Source organism: Aegilops tauschii, chromosome 6 (assembly GCF_002575655.3).
Source record: "Aegilops tauschii subsp. strangulata cultivar AL8/78 chromosome 6, Aet v6.0, whole genome shotgun sequence".
In the NCBI taxonomy this organism is placed as follows: Eukaryota; Viridiplantae; Streptophyta; class Magnoliopsida; order Poales; family Poaceae; genus Aegilops; species Aegilops tauschii.
The window spans coordinates 155,900,774-155,926,152 of NC_053040.3; the positions used below are offsets into that span (position 1 = coordinate 155,900,774).

Consider the following 25,379-nt stretch of genomic DNA (forward strand, 5'->3'; position numbering starts at 1 on the left):
AGGGGGGAGTGCGCCTCTTTCCTTTCCTTTTTCTACTATCATTTTTTCTCCCTCTTTATATACTTTTTGTTTTATTGTAATTTTAGCAAAGTATCAGAAAATGTTCAACGAATTACAAAAAGTTTCACAAAGTTCAAACTAATGTTCTGGTTTTGAAAAATGTTTGTGAATTCAAAATACATTGGCAATTTTGAAAAATATTCATGAATTCATAAAATTCTCTTGTGATTTCAAAAGTTGTTACGAATTCAAAAACATCCATGAATTTAAAAAATGTGAATTTGAAAAATGTTTGCAAAATTATAAAATGTGCACGAGTTCATAAAATGTTAATGAAATTATAAAAATGTTCATGAAAAAAATCTTCCCAAAATTATAAAAAGTTTATGATTCCAAAAATTGCTGTGAATTTGGAAAATGTTGGTGATTTCAATAACTGTTTGCAATAAAGAATGTAAGCAAAAAATCATAAATTAGGAAAAAAATGTTCGTGAAATTGAAAATATGTTCACAAATTAAAATATGTTCGCAAAATTGAAAAAAAATCTCGTATTCAAAAAATGTTGATGAAATTGATAAAATGTTCCTGGATTCACAAAAGACAAATTTTAAAAAATGCATTTTTTAAATTTTTTAAAAATGTTCAATTTTTTTTGAAATGTGCTAAAGTTTAAATGGAATTTTTTTACAAAAAAAAATAAAATTTCGTGGAATAAAAATGTTTGTGAAATCAAAAATATATTTATGGATTTGAAAATAAAAAAAGAAAATAAAAAATGTAAGAAAAAGGGAAAGAGAATTGTTTTTGAAAGGAAAGGAGAAAAAGAAATAAAAAACGGCGGTGCTACGCGTCGGCCAGTGGATCTTTTAAAAAATTCCACCGCCTCGCGAGCCGTCCGATTGCACGAGGCGAGCGTTCTTGTTCTGTAATTTCTTGCAACAATGCTCTTGTTGCGAAACCTCTTCTTTTCTAACTTTCTGCAATAAGAGCCATGTTAGAAAAATCTCTTCTTCTCTAATTTTCTGCAACAAGACCTCTGTTGCAAAAATATTCTCTTCTTTAATTTACTGCAACAAGACCCCTATTGTAAAAAAAAAATCTTCTCTATTTTTCTGCAACAAGACCCTTGATGCAAAACTTCTTCTCTATTTTTCTGTAACAAGATTCTTGTTGCAAAACCTCCATTGCAATAGAACCCAACATCTCTAGCTTCTTCTATGTATTCCTTCAACAAGACTGTTGTTGCGAAAACTTGCAAGAACGCCGATGGCGGCAACGGAGAGAGCACCACGTGGTCCCTGCATCACCCCATTTGTTGCGGTATGCCTTTTCGAAACAGGTGCTCGGTTGCAAGAACTGCAGTACAGAGCGCTCTGCATGGTCAGATGAAACTCAACGCATGGATAGGAGAGATAGGAAAATGCGGCAATTTCGTTAGAGATAGGGATGAAGGAGAGAAGCAGTGTGTTGGCCCATCAAGACGTGTGTCAAGCGTAGAACGTGGTGGATGTGAGAGGAAGATCGGTCGGTTGACCACTAGCTTTTTCCAATAAAAAAGGCCTGAAAGAATCTAGAGAAAAAATGATCTGAAACCTTCTGAGAACCGGAAATTGGAGTCTTGCTAGTTGCGCCAGCCAAATGTATCTAGCTTCACTACAGGGTACACGGTAGGTTGCTATGCATCAACCTACACGTGAATTAGGATTCCTTGTACGTATGACTTGCTCGCGAGCAAACACACGAGGTGTGTTTGGGCCAATCAGTTCGATGGTCTGACCACTATGAACGCCCCACTTGAGGTTTCTAGCGAGTTTTTTGTTTGTTCGCTAGGCTTTTCCAATAAGGTTTTTACATAGAAATACAAATATATATTTTTCCTAAGATGCAAGTAGACTACCTTAAAACGGCTCTTACATATGTACATTCAAAAAATTTAAAGGGGAAAGTTCCTCTAAGGATGGCAATTGGTAGGGAATGGTGCAGGTACAATAATCTCTTTCCCATGCCCATGTTTTAATGGGCATAAAATCAAACTCACAACCTACCCATCTGGCATAAATCCATGCCCATGCTCATAACCTACGAGTATTCATGCCATGGGTACCCGTCCGGCGTATAACCACATCACTGAAGGGTGGTGACGTAGTTGCTAGGTCCATTGGCGTCTCAGAGAGGTTTACAGGTGGTGAAATGGTGATTTTGAGGAGAATGGGGTGGGGTATTGCTTGGGAGCTGTGAGCAGATGATGCAGGTGGGGTATTGCTTCGGGCGTACCACGGCACATAATTGTGTCCATGCCCTACCCATGACTAGGCATTTAGGTTTCCGCCATTTAGGTACTACCCATGGGCATGAAAATGTGCCCATACCCTACCCATGCGGGTCGGGTATCATGGGTACCAATGCCCATGGGTAAAATTGTCATCCTTAACTGTACATTGTTAGATACAAGTGAGGCACCTGAGAAGGTCGTGCGTCAACGCGGCTGAGTGAGCTCACCGGCGTGTGCGCTAAGCCGCTAACCAACCGGCCATTGGTCGGTTCTCTTGTAAATATACATTCTAAATGAATTGAAACCATCATCCGATCCTACTGCGGGGTGTATGTTGGAGGCTTAAAAGTAAAAACAGATTAGTTTGGTCCTAGGAGCATGAAAAGTGAGGTGAAGGGAAAAAAGGTATCTGGAGATCAATAATCATGCAAAATTCCCAAAGGAAGGAAGGAGTGAAGAAAGATCAAAACTTCAGCTTGAGCAACATTATATTATAATCAATCATGTGACTTGTACGGAGTATCTGCAAAACAGAAATAAATGGATGGCAAATTGGCATGATATGAGGCCAATAAGTCATAGGCTATACTGTTCCAAGTTTAAACCATCAATTCATATCATCCTAAGGCAAAAGTATAATTACTCATTTTTTTTTAATATTACTCGGTGAGGGCACCTAGCACAATTAGTTGGGTGAGTAAATCGAGTTCTAAAACATTGTTGCCTGTTATACTCAAGCAAAAGAGAAAGCTTACCTCAACTCAGGATCCTCACTTAGTAACTTCAGATAAGTTTGGCTCAATTAGTTGGGTCATGGCCAATCTTGACTGTCGTCCTCATTTTGCAGCATCCTCACTGAATCAACTAGAACGGAAATAGCTTTCTGGCAAGCTGCAGAGAAACAGCCACAGATAGAACATTAGCATAATGCGCCTAATGGCATCACACAACACAATATAGAAATACCTTTCTGGCAATAATAAAGCTTGACTCTTTGTGATCCTGCATTCTCATGGTCGAAGGACATGTACGAGTCAGATGACTCATGAAAGGATAAAAAAAATTGACTTCTGAATTTGGAATTGCATTTAGCTAGGAAATTTTGCTCCCCATACAAACTTTCTTATATATACAACCATTGATATCATTGCAGAATATGTTCAGCCATTTTATGAAATTCAGATGATTGCTAAAAGTAAGAGGCTAATTAAAACAAGATGTTCAGCCATTTTCCAATGATGTTTCCAGCTAATTAAAACAAGTAAAAACTGGAAGATAACCATATAAGCAAAACTTAACTGCGTCATTAAAGATAGGTTCCAAGTAAAGTCATAGAAAACCAAGATTCATTTTCTAAAGGAAAGTGCAGACCAACATCTCACCAAAATCACGACTTCACAAGAAATGAACTAGGTTCATAACAGAAACCAAACAACTCAGGATCAGCCAATAGATATTTAAGCATGGACCTCAGTTAACAAATAGGATCTGAAATCACTTGGGTGAAGCTTTCATGAATTATTAGCCCAGCCCACCAAAACCAAAAATAAATAAATAAAATAAAATAAAGAGACTTCATGTAGTGCCCAACTATTAAGCCAAAATCATTCAATGAAAAGAAGTCATCCATGTGAAATATCAGAAGCGTCTCACCTCCCATGGGAATGGGAGGCCGCGTAGTGCTTTATTGATTGATCGGGGCTTATCCCGTGTAACGCATACATTGTTCTGTTACAGCCGTGGTTGGCAAGGAAAGAATAAAGAGGTAAGAAAAGCAACACTGAAAAGTAAATGAGCTAGAGGTAGACGGTGAGCGAATGCAAGCCGTCCGATCTTCTTCTCCGTCGTCGATCCCCAGCCATTCATTATCTGAACCGGTACAGTTAACTGAAGACTAGAACACCTTGCAAGTTCAGTCTGACAATGCCCCCTTGCGAGCGCGATCTTGCCTTCAAGTAGCTGAAGGTTGATTTTACCATGCTTCGACTGTCTTCTTGAAAAAGGCTGGGAATGTATGCTTCATGAAATCCACATCTTCCCAAGTTGCATCATCCTGTGGAAAATTCTCCCATTGTACAAGCCATTGGACAACCGGCCGATTGTTGCGAGGGATCTGTTGGGTCTGAAATACGATTAACAGGTTCAGTTCTGGTACGCTCTTCAGGATCACCTAGAGGTAAATCAGCACAGGGAACTGCATTGGGTCCGATGTGTTTCTTCTGCTGGCTGATGTGGAACACTGGGTGGATACCCATGTTTGCAGCTACAGGTGATATGTCACGTTGCCCACATGATACAGTACTCAAAATGGTCCGCAAAACTTGCTTTGCAGCTTGATGTGAGAGAGAAGGCCGAAAGCATTGAGACAATATGGCAGAAGCTTCAAGTAAACCATGTCACCTACTGCGAGAGTCCTTTCGACTCACTTGCAATCTGCATATTTCTTCATGCGCTGCTGGGCGATTAAGAGATTGTACTTCAGTGTTGACAGCAGTTGTTGTTTGCCAGTTAAGGAACCCTGTGCCTCACTGTCAGTAGTGCCTTCCATAGAGAACTCATTGATTTGTGGCTGTGGATATATATCCATATATAAGGCCTCGAAAGGAGTCTGGAGAGACGAATGAAAGGAACTGTTGTACCAGTATTCAGCCATGGGTAAATGCTGGACCTGTTTCTTCGGATCAGTAGAAACCATGCAGCAAAGGTAATTTTCAATACACTGGTTCACACGTTCACCTTGCAAGTTCAGTCTGACAATGTCGCATTCTCCATTGGAGATGCATTTTGATGTATGAGTTCCATATCAAGAAAGACTTTTTCCAAAGATGTTTCCAGCTAATTAAAACAAGTCAAAACTGGAACAAAACCATATAAGCCAAAGCTTAACTGCATCATAATTCATAAACCAAGATTCGTTTTTTTTAAGAAAAGCCAACAAAGTGTAGACCAGCATCTCAATCAATAGTTTCAGAATAGAAGCCAAACAACCATAAGGATCAACCAAACAACATATTTAAGAAATGGACCTCAATCAACAAACAAAATTTGAAATCATTTAGGTGAAGCTTTCACTGATTAGTAATCCAGCCACCCAGACCCAAAAATAAAATAAAATAAAGAGGCTTCATGTCATGCTCCAGCTAAGCATTACAAATTCAATTGATCTAAGCCCAACTGTTAAGCCAAAATCATTCAAGGAAAATAAGTCATCCAATTTTAGCAAAGAAACCAATATTAAAGCACCGTGTCACATGCTGAGTATCAAGGCAAAATGAATATAAATCTGTTCTTAACAGTTCAACATGGAAAAAGAAGGACAGCAAGAACTTGAATAGCGAAAACAAACTGCTAACTATTGATAGGGAAAATGCTCTCAGGTTATTATTATACTCCCTCTTCTAGTTCTGGAAAAGTTGTTGGTTTAGGCATGGGTTTAATTAACTTTTTCCAAACTTTGACTCGCTATATTTCAAAATATTTTTGGATTGGGTATGTGAAAACAATGTGTAGGTTTATCTCATAAACTATTTTCAAAACAATATTGTCTTGAAGAGCTTTACAGTAATAATGTATAATAAAAATAAAGGTTATCTCTCATAAACTATTTTAAAGAAGTATAAATTTGAAGAGTTTTATAGTTAACGAAAATAAGCAGTAAAAGTTGCATTATGGGGGCTTCTTCAGAACTGGACTAGAGGGAGTATGTTCATCATTGAGCAACACACACATATTGTGGTGCTTCCCCATCAACCTAAAGCCTATTTTTATTCACACAAAAAACTAAAGCCTATTTAAAAGGTGTATACCATCCAATTTAAGAGATAATTTTTAATTCTGGAAAATTTAGTGGTTTTGATTTACATTTTGTTAGTGTAAATAAACAGAAATTACTATGTAAAAGAGGGGGAGAGGTGGTAGATCTTACCAGTGTGTGTTACCTGATCTGACTGGAGCTAATGAGGGTTCCCAAATCCGACACCGAACCATCTTGCAGTTAACAGCTGAAGGATATTGTCTTTAACCTCGCAGTATCTTTGGGCCCAGCCTTTTGGTTCGGTGTCATCAACTCCTAAGCCAGGAGCCCGGTCCTTTGAGTCGAGGTTGATCGGATCTTTCCAATCAGCCACATAAGCAGACACGCGCCTCTTGAACTTGACTTTGAACTCCGACCAAGCTTGGTATTTGTAGTGGTTAATACGTGCCAGCGCGGTCCAGATGCTTTTGAAAGCAGGCTTGAGCTTAAAATGATGGACCACATTCATGAGGGATGGTTCCACGGCGTCGAGACGGACCAAGGATTTGTGCCGCTGCGGGTTCTTCAACCGGCAAGTGTAGCCCTGGCAGACCCCCTCTGGTGGATGTGCTGTTTGGCCCGAGGGGGCAAAGTCATAACAAGCAAGGTATATTTGGCCAACGCTGTCATCAACAGAAATGACGGGCTCTAGCAAAGATTTTGATGGCTTCTCCAATCCTGCCCAGCTTGTTGAGAAGATGAACTCATCAACATCTATGACAGCCATCCATTGGCACGAAGCTTGCTGTGTGGCCACGCAATGAGACAGACCAGCTTCTTGGACCTTGGTCCAAGGCCATGGCACGGTTGTGATGTTGAGCCCGGAGGATATGAGCTGCGCCACTAGGCCTGCCAAGTTGTCCTCGCTGCCATTATCGTAGATAAAGAACTGATCCACCCCAATCGCACTATGGTAGAGTGCCCACTCCCTGAGAAACTTGGAGATGTTGCGTCCCATTGTGCAGGCGCAAATTGAACTCTTGTGGGGAGTCAGCGAAGAAGATTCAGCTTGCTGTCGACGAAAGGTTGCAAGGGAGGGCATGGGATCCTCGCCGGTGACCCCTAGTGTGACAAGAACCTTGGTGCTTCCTCCTGACTTGACAGGTGTAGGCGGCGAGGGGCAGCGAGTAACTTGCTGTACTGAGCTGATTGCCGGCGTAGATGCCAGCATGGTATCGGCGCCGTCGCTGTAGCGATACAGGCACCGAAGACCTTGGCGGCGGCTGATTCCCTTAGCGAAGACGAGCACGTCGCCTCCGTCCAGAAGAGCCGAGTCAAACACTATCGGGTCGCTGCTCCAGTTAAGCAATGCGCGGCCCGGAGAAGGAGAAGGAGGATCTGGAGCAGCTGCGGCGGCCGAGGAGGTGGAGGAGTGGAGTAAGAGCGGCGCTTGGAGCTGCTGGAAGCTCTGCGCTGGCTCGGGAAGGCGGCAGACGTATGCGTGAAGCCCGGACGCCGGCAGCCTCCCGAGCGGTCTCGCCGGGGAGGACGCCCCACCCTGGAAGGCGCAGATGGAGTCGCCGGTAGGCTCAGTGTCGTCGAGGACCAGGACCACCTGGTCGGGAAGGAGCACCGCATCCGCCTCCTGCGGCGGCGGCGAGTGGCCGGCGCGGAGGCGGAGGGGGAGAAGGCGCCGCGCGAGGCTGTCATCGCTGAGGCGGAAGGGCGAGTATTGGGATTGCGGGGACGGGGACGGCGACGGCGAAAAGTCGGCAGCGAACGGGAAGGGCGGGGGCGCCGGACTGTCGGCGACGAGCGGGAAGGGGGCGCCGAGGCCGAGGGGCAACGAGAAGACCGGGCGGCCCGCGTAGGCGTTGTGGCCTCCGCTTCCGGCTAACAGCAGGAGAGCTCCGACTGAGACGCCGCCGACGATGCGGCGCAGCCGGCTGCAGCGGCGGTGGCGCGGCATATTGGATTTGGCGGGAGCAGAGCAGGAGCTCGATTTCGCGGGAGCAGGAGCGTGATTTGGCGGGAGCAGCGGGAGCTCGAAGGCGGAAGATTGAGATTTCGCGGGAGCAGGGAGCAGAGCTTCGATTGCTGGGTTGCGACCGAGAAGACGGTCTCGATCGATCTGGGTTTAGGGTTTTCGACCCGACCCGAACACGGATTGGTTTTTTTTTTTCGAGTCAGGCTGGCGGGCCGCTGGGTCGATTCCACTTCCCGTGTCGGTCGGATTGGGCTCCACCACGTCATTACGATCAGGCAGGCTGGTTTTTGCGAAACGTGTTGTCTTTTTTTCTTTTTTACAATATAAAACCTGTCACCTTCTAACTCCAAATCCACACCGAGCCTCCGAAGAGAGCGGTTAGGGTTAGGGTTTGCGGATCCATCACGTATCCCCGGCCCGAACAGATACTCCAAATCAGGCCGTCCCGAAAAAAAATTTGTGGGATCCCGCATCCGCAAGCCCAACTCCTTCATATGTGCGGGATTTCACCCGATTTTGCCGATCCCCTTTCGGTTGTCCCGAACCCACTTCTTCCGACTTCACCTCCCACCTCCCGTCCCGCCGTCGCCACCGCCAATCCGTCCTCCGACCTCGCCGTCCTTCCTCGCGGCATCGGAATTCAGCCGGATAGCTGCCCCTGGGAGCGTCATACCATGCGTCGCCGCATCTCTGTCCGCCTGGGCCTCCCACGGCCACAACTCCTTCCGCTGGTGCTCCAATTCCTCTCGCCGCCGCTACCACCATCAACAAGAAGCGGCATGGGAGCCATCTCGTTCAAGGCAGCGCAGCCGGCGTGGCACCACCGAGTGTCGGACCCGCTCCGGTTCCACACGCCGCCAAGAGGAAGAAGACCGCCTCGACCGGCCCTGACGATGCACGGGTGAAGCCCCCGAGGAAGAAGGTGACCACGTCACAGGGGCGGTGTCGGATTCAGGGCTCCGCAGACCCAAGAAAGGTTCGAACTCTGGGGCGTGTGCGAAGAACCCGACCTATCCAGCCTACCAGCCCGTCGCCCCATGGCATAGCTCAATGAACAAGGGAGAAGATGAACACAACAGTTTACCCAGGTTCGGACCACCTTGCAGTGTAAAAACCTACTCCTGCTTTGTGGTGGATTGGCCTCATAAGGGGTTGAGGATGAACTAGTACAAGGGATGAACAACCCCGCGAGGTCTGCTCTGGTGAGGGTGGAAAGGATCCGATCCTCTCTATGGTGGTGGCTAACCTATATTTGTAGTGGCCTCGGTCCTCTTCCCCCAAAACGTAGGCGGGAAGGGATCCCACAGTGGCCAATTTGAAAGGGGACAAGCAGTACAACTTATCCTGACGAAAGGTGGTCTTCGCCTGCAAAGCTTCTGGTCGTGACGCTGCGGTGGGCTCGGTGATGGCATCCGTCTTGCCGTCCTGGTGGTCTTGGTCTTGTTGCACCGGAATGGAAACCTTTGCCAGATTCCTCGGGAACCCACGGCTGTGCTTGCCTCCTTAGCACCAAAGAGGAAACGGCCTCCTCTGCACCCACTAGCGCCTGCCTGGCCTTGGTCGTCATGTCTTGCGTCATCGCAACCTCATGAGGTCAGGTACCTGCATAGAAATCTCCGCTCCTCGGGAGGTCGCTTGGGGAGGCTGCTCTCTCGGGAGGTCTTAGCGTCGTCCGCCTCGCGAGGCTTGGACCCTCGCGAGGGTCTTGTAGATGGGCCGTACCAGGCCGTCAAAGGAGCCACGCCATGGGCCGCAGGCAGGCAAGTCTGGGTACCCTGGTTCCCAGAACACCGACAGTCGGGCTCCTCCTTTGACTTCTGCCGACCCCGGCATCCACATTGACGGTGAAGCCGCCGGCCACGCCTACGACGTGTTCGACGAAATAGCCGAGAGTTATTTTTTCTTCATTTGCTTGGTTTGCTCCGGTCATCTATGTTTTGGCCGTTCGAAACACTTGCTTGAGCTCTGGTCATTGATTTTTGTAGCCAAAATGTGCCCTACACATATACGGAGATGGTGTCCAAGAGCACCGTGAATTTGAGTGCCACCCTTAGCGATTTTGATGCATCACACGTTGAGGTCGAAGCGGAGGTGCATGATGAGACTGAAGATGATGATGACGTGCAAGGGACCGAGGAGGCCGACTATGATGCTAGGGTGGGGAGGACCGGCAACTACACAGAGACGAAGGATGTGTGCTTAGTTAAAGCTGGGAAATCATCTCTCTTGACTCCATTGTCGGCAAGGACCAAACCTATGGCAACTATTGGCAAATGATCAAAGTCAAATTTCATTAAATGATGTCATTCCCATTCGACCGGAGCTTGAAGGGCCTCCAAGGCCGTTGGGACACCATCAACAAAGCTTGCGGCCGTTGGGTCAGATGCTTGGAGCAAGTGCGGCATGCACCACCAAGTGGCGTCATTATCGATGATTATGTGAGCATTTCTTCATCTTCATGTCCCTAGTCGTGTTCATAGGAAGATTATGAGCTCATACTTGTCTCAATGTTGTTTGTAGGTGAAGGAAATATGCCCTAGAGGCAATAATAAAGTTATTATTTATTTCCTTATATCATGATAAATGTTTATTATTCATGCTAGAATTGTATTTAACCGGAAACATGATACATGTGTGAATACATAGACAAGCAGAGTGTCACTAGTATGCCTCTACTTGACTAGCTCGTTTAGCCATAGACAAAGAGTTGTCATTTGATTAACGGGATCACATCATTAGGAGAATTATGTGATTGACTTGACCCATTCTGTTAGCTTAGCACTCGATCGTTTATTATGTTGCTATTGCTTTCTTCATGACTTATACATGTTCCTATGACTATGAGATTATGCAACTCCCGTTTACCGAAGGAACACTTTGTGTGCTACCAAACGTCACAACGTAACTGGGTGATTATAAAGGTGCTCTACAGGTGTCTCCGAAGGTACTTGTTGGATTGACGTATTTCGATATTAGGATTTGTCACTCCGATTGTCGGAGAGGTATCTCTGGGCCCACTCGGTAATGCACATCACTTAAGCCTAGCAAGCATTGCAACTAATGAGTTAGTTGTGGGATGATGTATTACGGAACGAGTAAAGATACTTGCCGGTAACGAGATTGAACTAGGTATTGAGATACCGACGATCGAATCTCGGGCAAGTAACATACCGATGACAAAGGGAACAGCGTATGTTGTTATGCGGTTTGACCGATAAAGATCTTCGTAGAATATTGATACGTCTCCGTCGTAACTATAATTTTTTATTGTTCCATGCCAATATTCTACAACTTTCATATACTTTTGGCAACATTTTATATTATTTTTTGGGACTAACATATTGATCCAGTGCCCAGTGCCAGTTCCTGTTTGTTGCATGTTTTATGTTTCGCAGAATATCCATATCAAACGGAGTCCAAACGGGATAAAAACGGACGGAGCTTATTTTTGGAATATTTGGAAAATCTGGGAGAAAGATCAACGCGAAACGGTGTCCGAGGTGGGCACGAGGCAGGGGGCGCGCCCCACCCCCCTGGGCGCGCCCCTGACCCTCGTGGTCCACCCGTAAGGCGGTTGATGCTCTACTTTGGCCGCAAGAAAGCTAATTTTTGGAAAAAAGATCTAGGCGAAGGTTTCAATCCAATCGGAGTTACGGATCTCCATATATACACGAAACGGTGAAAGGGCAACAGAGGAGAACGCAGAAACAGAGAGAGACAGATCCAATCTCGGAGGGGCTCTCGCCCCTCCCACGCCATGGAGACCATGGACCAGAGGGGAAACCCTTCTCCCATCTAGGGAGGAGGTCAAGGAAGAAGAAGGAGGAGGGGGCTCTCTCCCCACTACAAAAAAATACACTTCCGTGATGATACGTGTTTGTCACAGTAGGTCGCGTTTTCTGTCATGCATGTACATCCATGACGATTTTATGACAGAATCAAGATAGTCATACATGTGCTGTCGTAGAAGTGTTCCATGACATTACCAAAATTATCATCACGGAAGTGTCCACTTTCATGAGGATAAATCGCGCGTCACAAAAGTGCTTTCGTCAAGGGTGACCGACACGTGGCATCCACCGTAACGGAACGCCGTTAAGCTATCGGGTCGGGTTTTGGATCCGATAACCCGTTAACAGCCCCGACTAATGGGGATTTTCCACGTGTAAAATCATCATTGGCTGGAGGAGACACGTGTCAGGTCCGCGTTGGCACAGGTGTCACTCACCCAATGGGCGAGACGCGCCTATGATATGTTGACACGTGGACCGGCCCATCAAGTTTAAATGGGCCGGCCCAACTGAAGGCCCACAAGATTTTGCGGACCATAATGGGCCGGCCCAGCTAAAGGCCCATGAGATTTTGCGGACCATAATGGGCTGGCCCAGCTAAAGGCCCACAAGATTTTGTGGGCCATAATGGGCCGGCCCAGGTAAAGGCCCACAAGATTTTTGTGTGTCATAATGGGCCGGCCCAGGTAAAGGCCCACAAGATTCTTGCGGATCATAATGGGCCGGCCCAGCTAAAGGCCCACGAGATTTCGCCGACATTAATGGGTCGGCCCAGCTGTAGGCCCACAAGATTTTGAGGACCCTAGTAGTCCGGCCCATTAACTGGCTGCCATGTTTTCGGCCAAATGCCGACCCATATTTGATCCGGTCCATTAATGGCCTGCCACGCTCCGGGCCTAATAGTGGCCCATATGAGATCCGGCCCGTTAAAAGCCTACCACGTTTTGGGCCAAATTACGGCCCTGATCAGGTCCGGCCCTTTAAGAGGCTTTGGGCTCAATTATGGCCCATATCAGATTCGGCCCGTCAACTGGACACTATGCTTTTTTTTGGGCCCACTTGCTAAAGGCCCACTTAGTAATTCGGCCTGATATTAGTTTTGGCCTGTTAAGGGCCCGTTTAACATTTCAGTCCTATATTAATTTCGGCCTGTTAAAAGCCCGTCATATAGTTGGGCCTAACTACGGCCCGGTTTGCATCCGGCCTGCTCGCAGCCGATATCTGATTGGGCCAAACAAGGACCGAGACAATTTTGGCCTGTTAAAAGCCCGTGATTTGATTCGCACAATCATGGGCCGGGGTTCATTTCGGGCTGCTGCCGGCCCGTGAGCTGTTCGACACGTTTTAGGCCCAACCTACATCGTGATTGCATGACAGCCCGATTATGTACCGTAATTTTACGGTTTGGCCGGTTTACTGCGAAGACAGGATATATATACAGTAAAATAACTGCAGCATCGTGAATAAGAAAAAACCTAGACTATACAATAAAGAAATTACGGCATATTACATCCACTGGGCATCAAAGTTCGCCACTATGATAATAAAGCACAAGCAGACAGCAGATTACATACACTGGGCATCAAAGATCGCCACCAGTGCAAATAAACACGCCGACAAAACAATATACAAAACCGACAGCACTTCAATAGAGTTCAAGAAAGGTTAGCCCTGCTGGGGAGCTGCAGCGCAAGCAGCTGAGCAAGATGATGAGACTGCGCTTGTTCAACACTTATATCTTCCTCACTCTGAAGGATAAACAAGCAGACAGATGACAGGTTTTGCACATAAAAGTATCAGTGCTGACAATTCATCACATTTCTTACTGACGAATAAAGTGACACAGTTTAAAATTGCATTAACACAATATGGTATTGTTCAGGTCAAGTCATGGCAGGAAATGACATTGTGAAGGAGTTGGCAGCTTCACGACACCACTGGATTACAGATCAAGAACTCATAAGTATCAATGGTTGGTGTGCTGTCAATTTATACCATTTCAGTTTGGCAAATAAAGAGACGGTTTAAATAATAGTAGAATGATATGACATTGTTCATAGTTAAGACATTGCAGAATATGACATTGTGCTGTAGTGGGTAGGTTCACCACACCACTGGATTACGGATGAAGAACAGAAGCATACATGCAGTGCAAAAGAAGATCACTTGCTCTGTATAGTTTAATTTACATGGTATGAAGAAGGAACTTGGTTGTACAACTAAAAACTTAAATTGAGAAAGGACAAACTTTTGTTTATGAACTACATAATAAACTTTAAACAAGCAATTTGATGCAAACACCAAAAATAAATAGCTGTTGCAGTCATGCCTAACCAAATATATACAACAAAGTTTGAAGGCTTGAGATGGACAAACTTACATTATTGGTGAAGACAAGCTCTATAAAGGCCTTGTCCATGCTGATGGGGGGGCAATTCAAGAAGTTTACCACAGAATCTTCTTCAAAAGCATTGCCTTCATTCTACATTTTGTTAAGAGTAAATATAGATGTGATAATATACGAAAAAATGGAGAATATTTAAGATAAGATGAAGAGTGATGCTACATAACCAAGTAGCTATAAATGTAAGTGCAGCGATACAGGCAAAAGGTACAGCCAAGAGCAATGCACAGCTAAACTTCTTCAGTACCAACCTTATGGTAAGAGTAAATATAGATCTGATGTGTAGAAAATGGAGGGCAAAGGAAAATAAGCTGCAGAGTGATGGTACATGAACAACTACCTGTCATTATAAGTACACTGATAAAGGACAGCATGTACTTACAAGAACAATGCAGAGCTAAAAAAACATTGGCATTAGATATATTCTACACTAATGTAACCATTCATACAGATCAGATAATTTGGAGCGAACAATTGATAAGCAAGCTATCATGCATACTGCTGTCACATAATGAACCAGGTATGTATGCAAGTACAGTGATACAGGACAACAGGTACTAACAAGAGCAAAGCAGTGGGCAGCATATTTGCGATATCATGTCGTTCTTAACAAACCAGAATTCTTCTTTGAGCATATTTCCTGCAAAAAAGATCCGTAAGGCACATGCGGAAAAGTAGAAGTTCAAATTGTCATGTGATTTCATAGATAGTACCTCATCCTGGGAACGAGACCAGTGCATAACAAGGTTTTTCCATTCAATGTCTTCTAAATTTAGCACAGGAGACTTCACCGGAAATTCGTTTATAGACTTGCCATCAAAGTGTGATTTCCTCAGGTAACACCGATACTGCTGCAATGCTTCCTTGAAAAGCACAAGCAAGCTTTGCTCGTCATGACTATCCAGATTGACCCTCTCCTAGTTACAACAATGTAATGTAAATCATTGATGTGTTCAATCAGCAGAAAACAGGAAAATAATAACCATGAATAATAGCACTTACACGTAAGTTGGACAGGAAGATGTGAAAATGGTGTTTGTCTTCACAATAATCTTCTCATGATGGGAATATATGCACGTAGTCCCTAACAACATTGAAAGCATTGTCTTTTAAACTGGGAATAAATGGAATGGGGTTCCAATCTGCAGGAATTGGCCGTCTCTGCAGTTGGGATAGGTCTTCGGCCGGTGGACTTGCTGTACTTTTTGCTGGAGTGGGATTTTTCTGTGGTACAGCTGGTGCTATGACAAATGAAATCGGTATACCTTTTGCTGGAGTGCAGGTCCTGTGTGGTGGGGCTAGTGGCGTGGCCAGTGAAGTATGGGTACAGTCTGCTGGAGTCGGTCCTACGTTTTGTGTCACTGGTTGTACAGCCAATATAAGTGGGGTGATGTCTGATTTCTCCGGCACCACCACGTTTTTCAAGGACTTTGCTGGTGCTCCTTCAGGTTCGGCAATCACCCTCTTCCTTTTTGATGTCTGATGCACAAGAACAACATTTGAGTGGAAAAACATGGTATGATGACAGATGGAATATGTATTGATAATGGATGGGCATGGCATCTCGACATATATAATGAGTAAACTAAGCAGATGGCGGTGCAACAAAGTAGAAGAAATGCAAGACAACATATGCAAGATACCCGCAATCAATAAAACATTGCCAAATTAGAACAGGCACCTTGATGGGTGAACAGGACAGGCCATCTGCCTTTGACTCCTCGAGGTTAGAATAGTCATTAGGATCATATTCTGAACAAGAATCAACATGTGGGGAGCGTATGAGTTTCATTGCATCCAGAATGGCACTCAATGCCTTGGTGCCAATTTTGTAAGTCATTGCAGTGTTTAGCTTCAAGAGTGGACTGCTGCTAGTGCGACACAAAGCAGCTACACAGATCATAGTGTAGATATAACGGGAAAACCTTAAGCATCAGAGTAAAATCAGCAAAGTGGAACTTGCTGGAATATATGTGCTAGTATTGCCGGTACGGCTAGAAAGGCTTCGGATACCAGCTCTCTTCAAGTGAAGGTGCGGTACTATTAATATCAGTGTAACTCTCAAAGGCGACATAGCTCCCCGCATTTCCTTGCTATTCTTATAGGATTCAAGTGGGCAGGCCACTACAAATCCTATTCCTATGTTTACAAGATCCTACGAATCAAAGAGGCTCAAAGTGTCCATCACAACCGACCGTATAGACCTCTACACTGCAAATGTCCCTGCTCATCTTCAGTACAAGGAACATACTGTACTACTATCATACTCCCTCCGTTCCAAAATATATGTCTTGGTAGAGATTTCCACTATGGATCACATACAGATGTATCCAGATACATTTTAGAGTGTAGATTCAGTCATTTTGCTCCATATGTAGTCCATGGTGGAATCTATACAAAGACTTGTATTCAGGAACGGAGAGAGTACATATTAAAGAAGAACGGAAGAGGAACATGGTAAAGAAGAGCAAGCAGATTTTGGATAATAAAATGTTGGTTGCGCAGTGCCCACACATGATGAACCAGAGCGCATTAAGAATGCAACTCCCAGCTGTCTCTCGACCATTTCAGGCGGTTGGATGAAGATCCTACGTCTCCTAACCCTTCTTCTTCCTCGTCTCTGATTCTTCCCATACAGAACACCGCACGGGCCGCCGGCCGGACCACCGGCCCCCACCGCCTGTGTTCCTCCGCCATCCCCACCCCAACCCCCACCTGCGTCGAGTTTTCTTTGTTCGGCGAGGCCCCACAACCACCCGAGCCCCTTCGATCGCACCGGCGAACTCCGGTGAGCTCTGAAAAATCGACTGACCCAATTATGAAATTTAGTCTACTGTGATTTAACTAGTGTGGAATATAAAAGGGGAAAACCATAAGCATTGGGAGTATAGTGTTGAGCGTGCCATGGCGGATCTGAAGGTGCAAACCGGACAAAGGCAACTTCGCAACCAAGACAAGAAATCAGAGTAAAGCAGTGGCGATCTGTTTTTTTGCTGCGATAAATAAGTTGAGCAGATACGAAAGAGTACCGCCTCTGGTGCGGCGCCGTGTACGCATCTGCTGAGAATTTGATGGTGCTGCGGTAGCGATGGCTGTCGGCGGCGTGGAAGCAGATCTAGGAGGGTAGACGGTGGTGGCGGGGCGCGGTGGACAAGACGGTCGTAGGAGCGGCGCCGGCAAGGTGGACGACGGCGGGGATGAAGCGAGAGGACGGGATGCAAGGATCCCGGTCCGAAGCCGTGGATGAGAGAGGTCGATCTCTTGTAATGGACGACAGCGTCGGGGTATCAGCTCCGGCATGGTGGAGGAGGACGGCGGTGGATGGGGTGGCGGACGGCGGCGGACGGAGGAGGGTGGGGTGGAGAGGGTGTTTTGGTGCCCATGGAGTATGAATGGGGAAAAGGGAGGTAGAGAGGAAGGGGGAACCATGTATTCAGGGCGCGCTTGTCTCAAATGCGAGGAAATTTACAAACTTAGCCCCCGTTTCAAATTTCTACTACATCACAGCAACATTAGTCGGTTGGGGATAGGACGGTAATCTCGCATACACCGAATATTTGCCGACGAGAGTTTGTTTTTGGCGCCCACCGTGTATGAATATGAATCGGGGAGGGAGTCGATTTCGGCCGAGGACACACTGTGTTTTGGCGCCCACCATGTATGAATCCGGGTGAGAGGCGGTTACGTCACGTTTGGGTGAAATTACAAACCTACCCCTATCGAAACCTATAGAAATCCAGCAGATAGGCTTTGCATGGCAGGGATAGGCAGTAGTGATTTCCATCTCACAGATTTTGGTTTCGGGCGGTTACTGCGACTTTCCCCGCTTCGTTCAAATTTTGCAGAGTGCACGTTTACCGTGCCAACTCAATTCGAATCCCGTTTGTATTCTATTTTTTTCGGGCGGGATCCATTTTCAATTGGAATTACATTCTATATACATCATGTTTTATATATACTTTCAAAAGCACAACAAAGAATTCTGCTCCTTTATATGTGTAATATGATTTACAGATACAACGATCTCGAAATCTTAACATTGAATTCGAAAAAATTTAAACAAATTATGTTCTAAAATGTATGGATCAGTAATATCTACATATTAAATAACATAGATGTGCGTGAATTCATATGAGTATGCATGTTTGATAGATCAATTTTGGTCCGAGTATGGATTACATGTATCATCATCTCGAATTCAAATATTTGAATCCCTTTTTGTTCACTCCTTTCACGCCCATCTCTCTCGCATGCATGCTCCTTCAGGTAGCTATCACTCTCTTTTCTCCAGCTGACCCGCACGCTCACTTCATGTTTCTCCTATCCTCGCAAACATGGTCTCTCGATGTCTCCCTTGAGAAGTGTCACACTCTCCCTATCATTATACATTACACGGTTTTCATTATCTCTCACGTCTCTACTGTTCTCTGGTATCACTCGGTACCTAAGCTTTCTTTTTCACCGCCACACACATAGTCTCCACTCGTCTTTCACTTTGTCTTTCTCACTATGGGATTCTCTCACACACCCTATATGTCTCTACATATGACTCATACCACTAAAATTACTCTCTCTCTCTCTCCTGTAGACACAACATTTGTTGCGGTCTCCTTTTCGTCTCCATCCCAGACTGACATTATTCATTTGTTTACCGATCAGACAACCCCGACTATCGTCTCCTCTCTCTCTCTCTCACAGACACACACACACACAACTCCTGCTTCATAGTACTATGTACCTCCTTGGCGTATGGTTGTATGGTTTTTTTGCGATGGAGGTTGTATGGGTTCATGTTGCGAGATGTTGAACCTGGTAGTTCTAGGGCAAATACTATGGTTTAGATTTAGATGCTGGTTTTCAGTAATGAGAATCGGAAGGGGAAACCCTTCTTTGATTAAAAAAAACTACTACCTCCATTCTGGTTTACTAGTCCCCATCGTACTTTGGGTCAAAGTTTGTCCACGAATTTTACTTGTAAAATGTGAATGGAAAACGAGATTTTGTTATACCCAAACAAAAAAGGACTGGAGGAAGTGATTGCTCTGACACGGACGCGACCTCTCATAGCGCAGGCATTGAACTGGCGCGCCGGCCAAGAGGGCCGCACTCGCTGCAGGCCCGGCTGAGCACGCCTCCTCGCCGCGTGCAACCAGCTTAAGACTGCCCTGCCTGCCTTCATTGAATCCGCGTGTGTGCCGGCAACACGTCCTTCCGCGAGCCGACAGGCATTTTAGAACACAAAAAATGACTAAAATATAATTAATTTACGCATGGTCTTGACTTGTTGTGCTCGCACTGGTAGCAGGAACTAGTAGAGGATTTTCTTTATTTATAACTCTCCTCACATTTTTTTGGCTTTGAAGTGAATCATGGTTGTGGACATTATGTATGAATGTGCAGATATCTGTGAACATGAGTTTGATGTGGAAGTTGAACTTGGAATGTCGGGCTTGCACGTGAACTATACCATGTCCAATGCTTCGCCTGTTATTGTTTGGAAAGTAATTGCTGTTATTACATGAACCGAGAAAAAACATTTTGTGCCACATCAGTAGATGCACGGACATCACAACAGGCATGCTGACTGGATAAACATTTGAACCTAGCTATTATGAAGGAAATTTTGTATTGACAACAGGTTTAGATAGCAGGAGACACCTGGCCTACTCTGCCTCTGCTAGCTTATTTCTGGCTTCTTCCATCTCTTCTTTGGCTTGGGTGAAGAGAGCATCTGATTGCTCTTTTCGCTTCTTCAGGAACTTAGCTACATTCTCAAGGGCTGCTGCATGCTTTATTTCAGCCTTTACTAATGCCACGAGGACACGAACAGCTGACGACTCCACCTGGCTTGTGTGTAATCCAGCATCATCTAGGAATTTGCACCTTGTGTCTAATCCAGCATCATTAGGGAACTGGCACCTTGTGTGTAATCCAGCCTCATTTTGGAAACATGATCTCGAGGTTGACCATACTTCCCTCCTCGCAGGAACTGCATCCTGACATGAAGTTACTTCTTTTTTAGATCAATACTCAGAGCAAACTAGATCCATTTAGTAGAAGCCAGATAAACAGAACTCGGAGAAGTGAATTCAAAAGGAAAAATAAAATAAAAACAGACTACAAGGTGAGAACACCCACTTCCTACATCAAGCTAAAAACGAAAGCATTAGGACGATTAAGACTCTTCTTATTACACATCGAAGAACACCACGCTTAAGAGAAACAGAAACTACAACATATACACATCGAAGAACACGAGGCTACACGAAAGTAATTGAAAGGGTGTTACTTACCAAAGCTCGTTTGACGGGTTTGGTGCAGCTCCTCTTTAACTTGCCACGCTCCTTGAAGATGTCCCGAATATCCCGTGTTTGGTCTTCATTGCTCCTCTGCATGTTCGCACTCGTGGTTTTAAAATCTCAACATGGCAAGAAAAATATACTACTAGTAATACTCGCGCATCTTGTGGGCAACATTAAAGCACTCGTCTGCCATGTTAGAGCATCTCCAACAGAATCGCAACGCGCGACGCTTTAACTAGCGCACGCCCGGCCGCTTTTTCCCGCGCGCGCGATCCTTTCCCGACGTCTCTGCTATCTCTACTCTCTTCTCTACTGTTATATTTATTTTATATTTAATATTTAATATTTATCTCTACTTCCTTTACTTTCTACTTTTTTTACTTTTTTTTCTTGCAATATAGGCCGTCCGATTTATATCTGACAAATAGGAAGGAAACAAATGGGAATTTTGCAAAAAGATACCCATACCCCTCTCCAGATTTGCAAATAAGGCCTTCCCTCGTTCATCCTTTTCTCCCACAAGATAAACTACTCATACAAATGCATCTTGATGCGTGCAACGCATGGGCATCTTGCTAGTTCTAAAAACCTTTCCATCATTTGCCACACTACTGGTTGCAGATGAAAAACCTACCCAAGCACAGCGCGATACAGGAGCGACGCACAATTACAAGCTGATATTCTGTTGGACAATGGAGGCTATAACCAATTACTTTTATGGGAACAATAGGACCCAGGAAATTTGAAGGGTAGGTATGAACAAAATTGGAACTGCACATGTACTGCTAAGTGATTCAATACACACATTACCAATCGAGGAGGAGAATGATGGTCGCGGCGGCCTCTGTGAGTCATGGTCGGCAACGGGAGTCAGTTCATTGTCCATGATGGTGGTACTTCTGCGCTTGGCGTCGGCTTCCGGGAAGCAGATCCGAGACCGTGGAAGACGATGCCGGGGAAGAGGCTCCGTGTACGACGACGACGGTGGACCAGCTCCAGTGCGGCGTACGAGGTCGTCGATGAGGCAGATGTGCTGCGGTGGACGAGTGTGCCGATGTAAAGGGGAGGAGCACGAAGACTGCGGTGCCGTGGAGAAGTCTATTTTGCGGTGGGGATAGAAAATGGGGAGTATTCAGGTGTACTACTCTGGGTGCCGGGGTGGGGTTGGCTTGGTAGGGTGTACCTGAAGTTACGAAAACAGCCCCCTACCAAGCATCATCCGTAGGCCTGTTCCGAAGGCTATGATGGTAACTTCCCACTGCTCGAATCAGGGTCGCGGGAGATTTTCCCGCCGACCTCAAAATTTTGTGACACTGGACTCCCCGTGTGGCGTGTTGAGTGATTCGGCTAAGCAACTAGCGAGTAGTAGTAGTAAACTCTGCATATTAGGTTTGACCAAAGTCAAACTTCCTAAAGTTTGACCAAGTTTATAGAAAAATATAAACATTTACCATAACAAATATGTATGATGTGAAAGTACATTCAATAATGAATCTAATGGTATTTATTTGTTATTGTATATGTTAATATTTTTTGTTATAAGCTTTCTGAGAGTTTACAAAACTTGACTTTGACCAATGCTAATACGCGGACTTAAATAAAAAACGGAGGGAGTACACATTTGTTTTCTTAGTTTGTAGTGAACTAATCATTTGTTGAAATTGTGAAATAAATATATTAGGCTATTGACTTCGAATGTAATGGTCTATACAATTCAATAGTTACAATCATTGTCGAATCCCAAGATGTATACAAGGTCTATAGTACTTCACAACATGCTCAAACTCACATAATCCCAGTCAAATGAGAATCTAAATGCATTTCATAGTTATTACTTTGTAGGATGCAACAAAAACAACCATAACTCTACATCAGCCATTATAGAAGCAACATTTTGACATATCCCAATGTGTGAATGAAACGTGCAGAGAGAGCTTTTGAAGATGGAGCAGATAGGGCGGGAAAGATTGTATGTATGTGGATGAGAGAGTAGGAGACAAACCTAACAAGACAGAGAGAGAGAGATAGAGAGAGAAAGAGAGAGGAAGAAGTTAAGTCTGTGAGAAAGATGGATACATGTAATATACATGAGATGCGTGTGGATCTGGATTCTGTATACGTGGAAGGAGAAGAGACAACATGTTTGATGAGAGAGCTGGAAAAACATGGACGAGAGGGGAAGGATCTCGTGGGTTGAGGGATTGACAATTTTGTGTGGGGGAGAGAGGGATTGGTAATTTTGTGCAAGAGAGAGAGAGGGTGGGGGGAGGAGTCAGTCAGCCGTCGTCACATCACCCTGCTTCCAAATGACCCCGCATTCTCTAGCGCGGTGTGGTCGCCGTCTTCGATCTGCTCGATGCCCTCTTTGAAGATTGAGGTGTTGTGCATGTTGGGGTGCAAAGAAGCACAAGCGAGAGTGGTCGCCGTATAACCTTGGATGGGGATGAATTGTGTGCTCGGGGGAGTGTGTGTGTGTTGTGCTGCGTGTGTCTCTGTGTGTGTGTGTGTCAGATATTGAGAGAAAACAAACCTAAGGAGAGAAATGGGTATTCACGAAGAGATTGTGCGGGCCTTGAGGTGGGCAGGGGCCGGGTGAGGGTGTCAAAATGTGCGCGTTGATGCATGTGTTGCATGCGACCGTGCGAGGGATGGACGAATCGAGAGAGATGGTTGTTGTGTTGCGGATGCTCCTCTCTCTGTCTCTCTCTCCCCCCCTCTCTCTCTCTCTCTCTCACACACACACGCAAGTAAACTAGAAGACCGTTTTCTCATGTATACACAACGTATCGGCATCTGTCTATGTCTCACTCATGCATGATCATTTGCACATTCACACCTCTCTATGTCTGTATCACACGCACACCGTCTCCACATTGCCCTTCCGCCACAACACACATATGGACACATACACACGTTCTCTCTCAGTCACACACACAAAATCAGTATTAAAAAAAATAGGGCGCACCTAAAACGTCCAAATCCAAATAAACATGAACTGGAGCTAAATTCAAATATATGGAAATATTGCAGCGTCAAGAACTTTCACAGGAAAAAAAAGTTGAGTAATATTCGAGGATTGTTTTCACACACACAAAAAGGTTCAGTGGATGTCCTTCGAGCGCGACACGGTGACGCACCGTTCGATCGACCGCGCGGCGCGGTTCACGCGCTTGCACAGGATTCCGTATCGTGGATGTGGTACTAACTAATAAAAGCGCTGCCTAAGTCTAATGTTTAAGTGTACTAGTACGGTTTTCTTTTAAGTTTGACCAACCTTATATATAAAACTAAAGTAAGCTCCCACACGCGCACTCATCAATATGCCGCCGCCGTTGCGCATGCCGGCGCCCGCCTGCTCCGGCCAACAATTTCTCGCCCATCACCGCCGTGTCGCCGCCATCCCTGTGCCATGAAGCCGAAGGCTCGCCCGCTCACGTCGTCTGCAGTCCCTCCTCGCGATGCCGCCGCGCTGCCAAGCACGCGAGCAGCTGGTGGAGCCGCGTCTATGCACGCAGCGTACGAAGAGGAGGACGAGCGCGTGCTCCAGCACGCCGGCGAGGAGGAACTAGCGTGTCATTGTCGTCTCCACCCGCGCGGAGGAGGCGCGCATGGTGGCTGTCGCGGCGGAAGCCGGTCGGGCGCGCGTCGAGCCCGCAAACCGGGTGCGGACGCGGAATCTACCTTCGAGACCTTGAATGCCACGTGGATCCTGTAATCTGAAGGAGCAATTTGGGTCAGTCGACTCATGTGAGCCGTTTGATGCAACATGGATGGCTAGAAGGGCTTCTTCCACCTCTTCTGCCGTCTTCTTCCTTCGCTCCGTCGAACTTCTTTCACAAATCGACTGAACCAAATTATACTACTAGTACGAACGTATTAAGTACAGTAGGAACACGAAGATACGAGCAGTAGTACCAACTGCAAGAAGAACAGTAGTAAGACATAGTACTAGTACTACTGTACATACTAAAGAGTTCAAATAACGAGAAAAGAACATAAACATAGTTCTGCTGGGGCCTCAGCACAACACACCCTTGAAAATAAACTAAGCAACTTTGTCCTCGTCCAGCAGAACACACCCTTGAAAACACACCCTTGACACTGCAGTAGAACCAGCATGAGCGACGGCACTGCCACCTACTCGGAGTCCGAGTCCACGTCCTCGACTTCGTCCTCGTCCCTCTTCCTCTTCCTCTTCGCCGACGCTTCTTTGCTTGAACCGGACACTGGGCTCTACTTCTTCATCCAACCCTTGTAGATATTTAAACATAGGTAGGCATCCATTGCTGCGTACATGATGTGATCTTCATCTAATGTCTTCGACTCCCATGCATGATGAAACTCGTGATGAGGTTTCTTCAGTTTAGCGTACGAAGGATCAATCATGGCTGCTGCCAGGGTCAACATTGAAGGTTGAGAGGAGGACACCAGGCTTGCCTTCTGGAGATCGAAGGGCTGGCCTACAACGAGACCTATCCGACGCAGGACATCCTTGTCGTTCTTAAAGCCTACAGTAACGAATTTCACTCTTTTGTCCTTGAGGAAGTTCTTAAAATCCTGGCACTCAACGTCGGCATGGCATATGTGGTAGACCAAGCAAACGTTATGTACGCAAACCTGGATCACGGCGGGCTTCTTCCTCTCTTCGTCCTTTAGATCCTTCTCTCATCCCAGGACTGTGGTGTACTCAACATCTAGCCCAGCGACCCACTCATCCGTTGAACTGTTGAACATGCGTAGGAAGCGAGCAAGCCATGCTTTCACCGTCTCGGATCCACGTGTGTAGATGACGATGAACTGATCGCCGGTGATGGCTCTAACCTGGTACTCAGCGGCGACCATGGAGATTTGGGAGGCCATGGATTTTGGAGGAGGGTTAGGAGAAGTTG

General features: G+C 45.6%; 1 protein-coding gene across 1 annotated transcript; it reads right to left on the reverse strand.

The window, feature by feature from the left end:
* Window positions 1–3,909: 3,909 nt before the first annotated feature.
* Window positions 3,910–8,194, reverse strand: LOC109732214 (glycosyltransferase family 92 protein Os08g0121900). The gene has a single exon (XM_020291408.4). The coding sequence runs from the start codon at window positions 7,973–7,975 to the stop codon at window positions 6,227–6,229; it is 1,749 nt and encodes a 582-aa protein (XP_020146997.3). The 5' UTR covers window positions 7,976–8,194; the 3' UTR covers window positions 3,910–6,226.
* Between the last annotated feature and the right edge of the window lie 17,185 nt (window positions 8,195–25,379).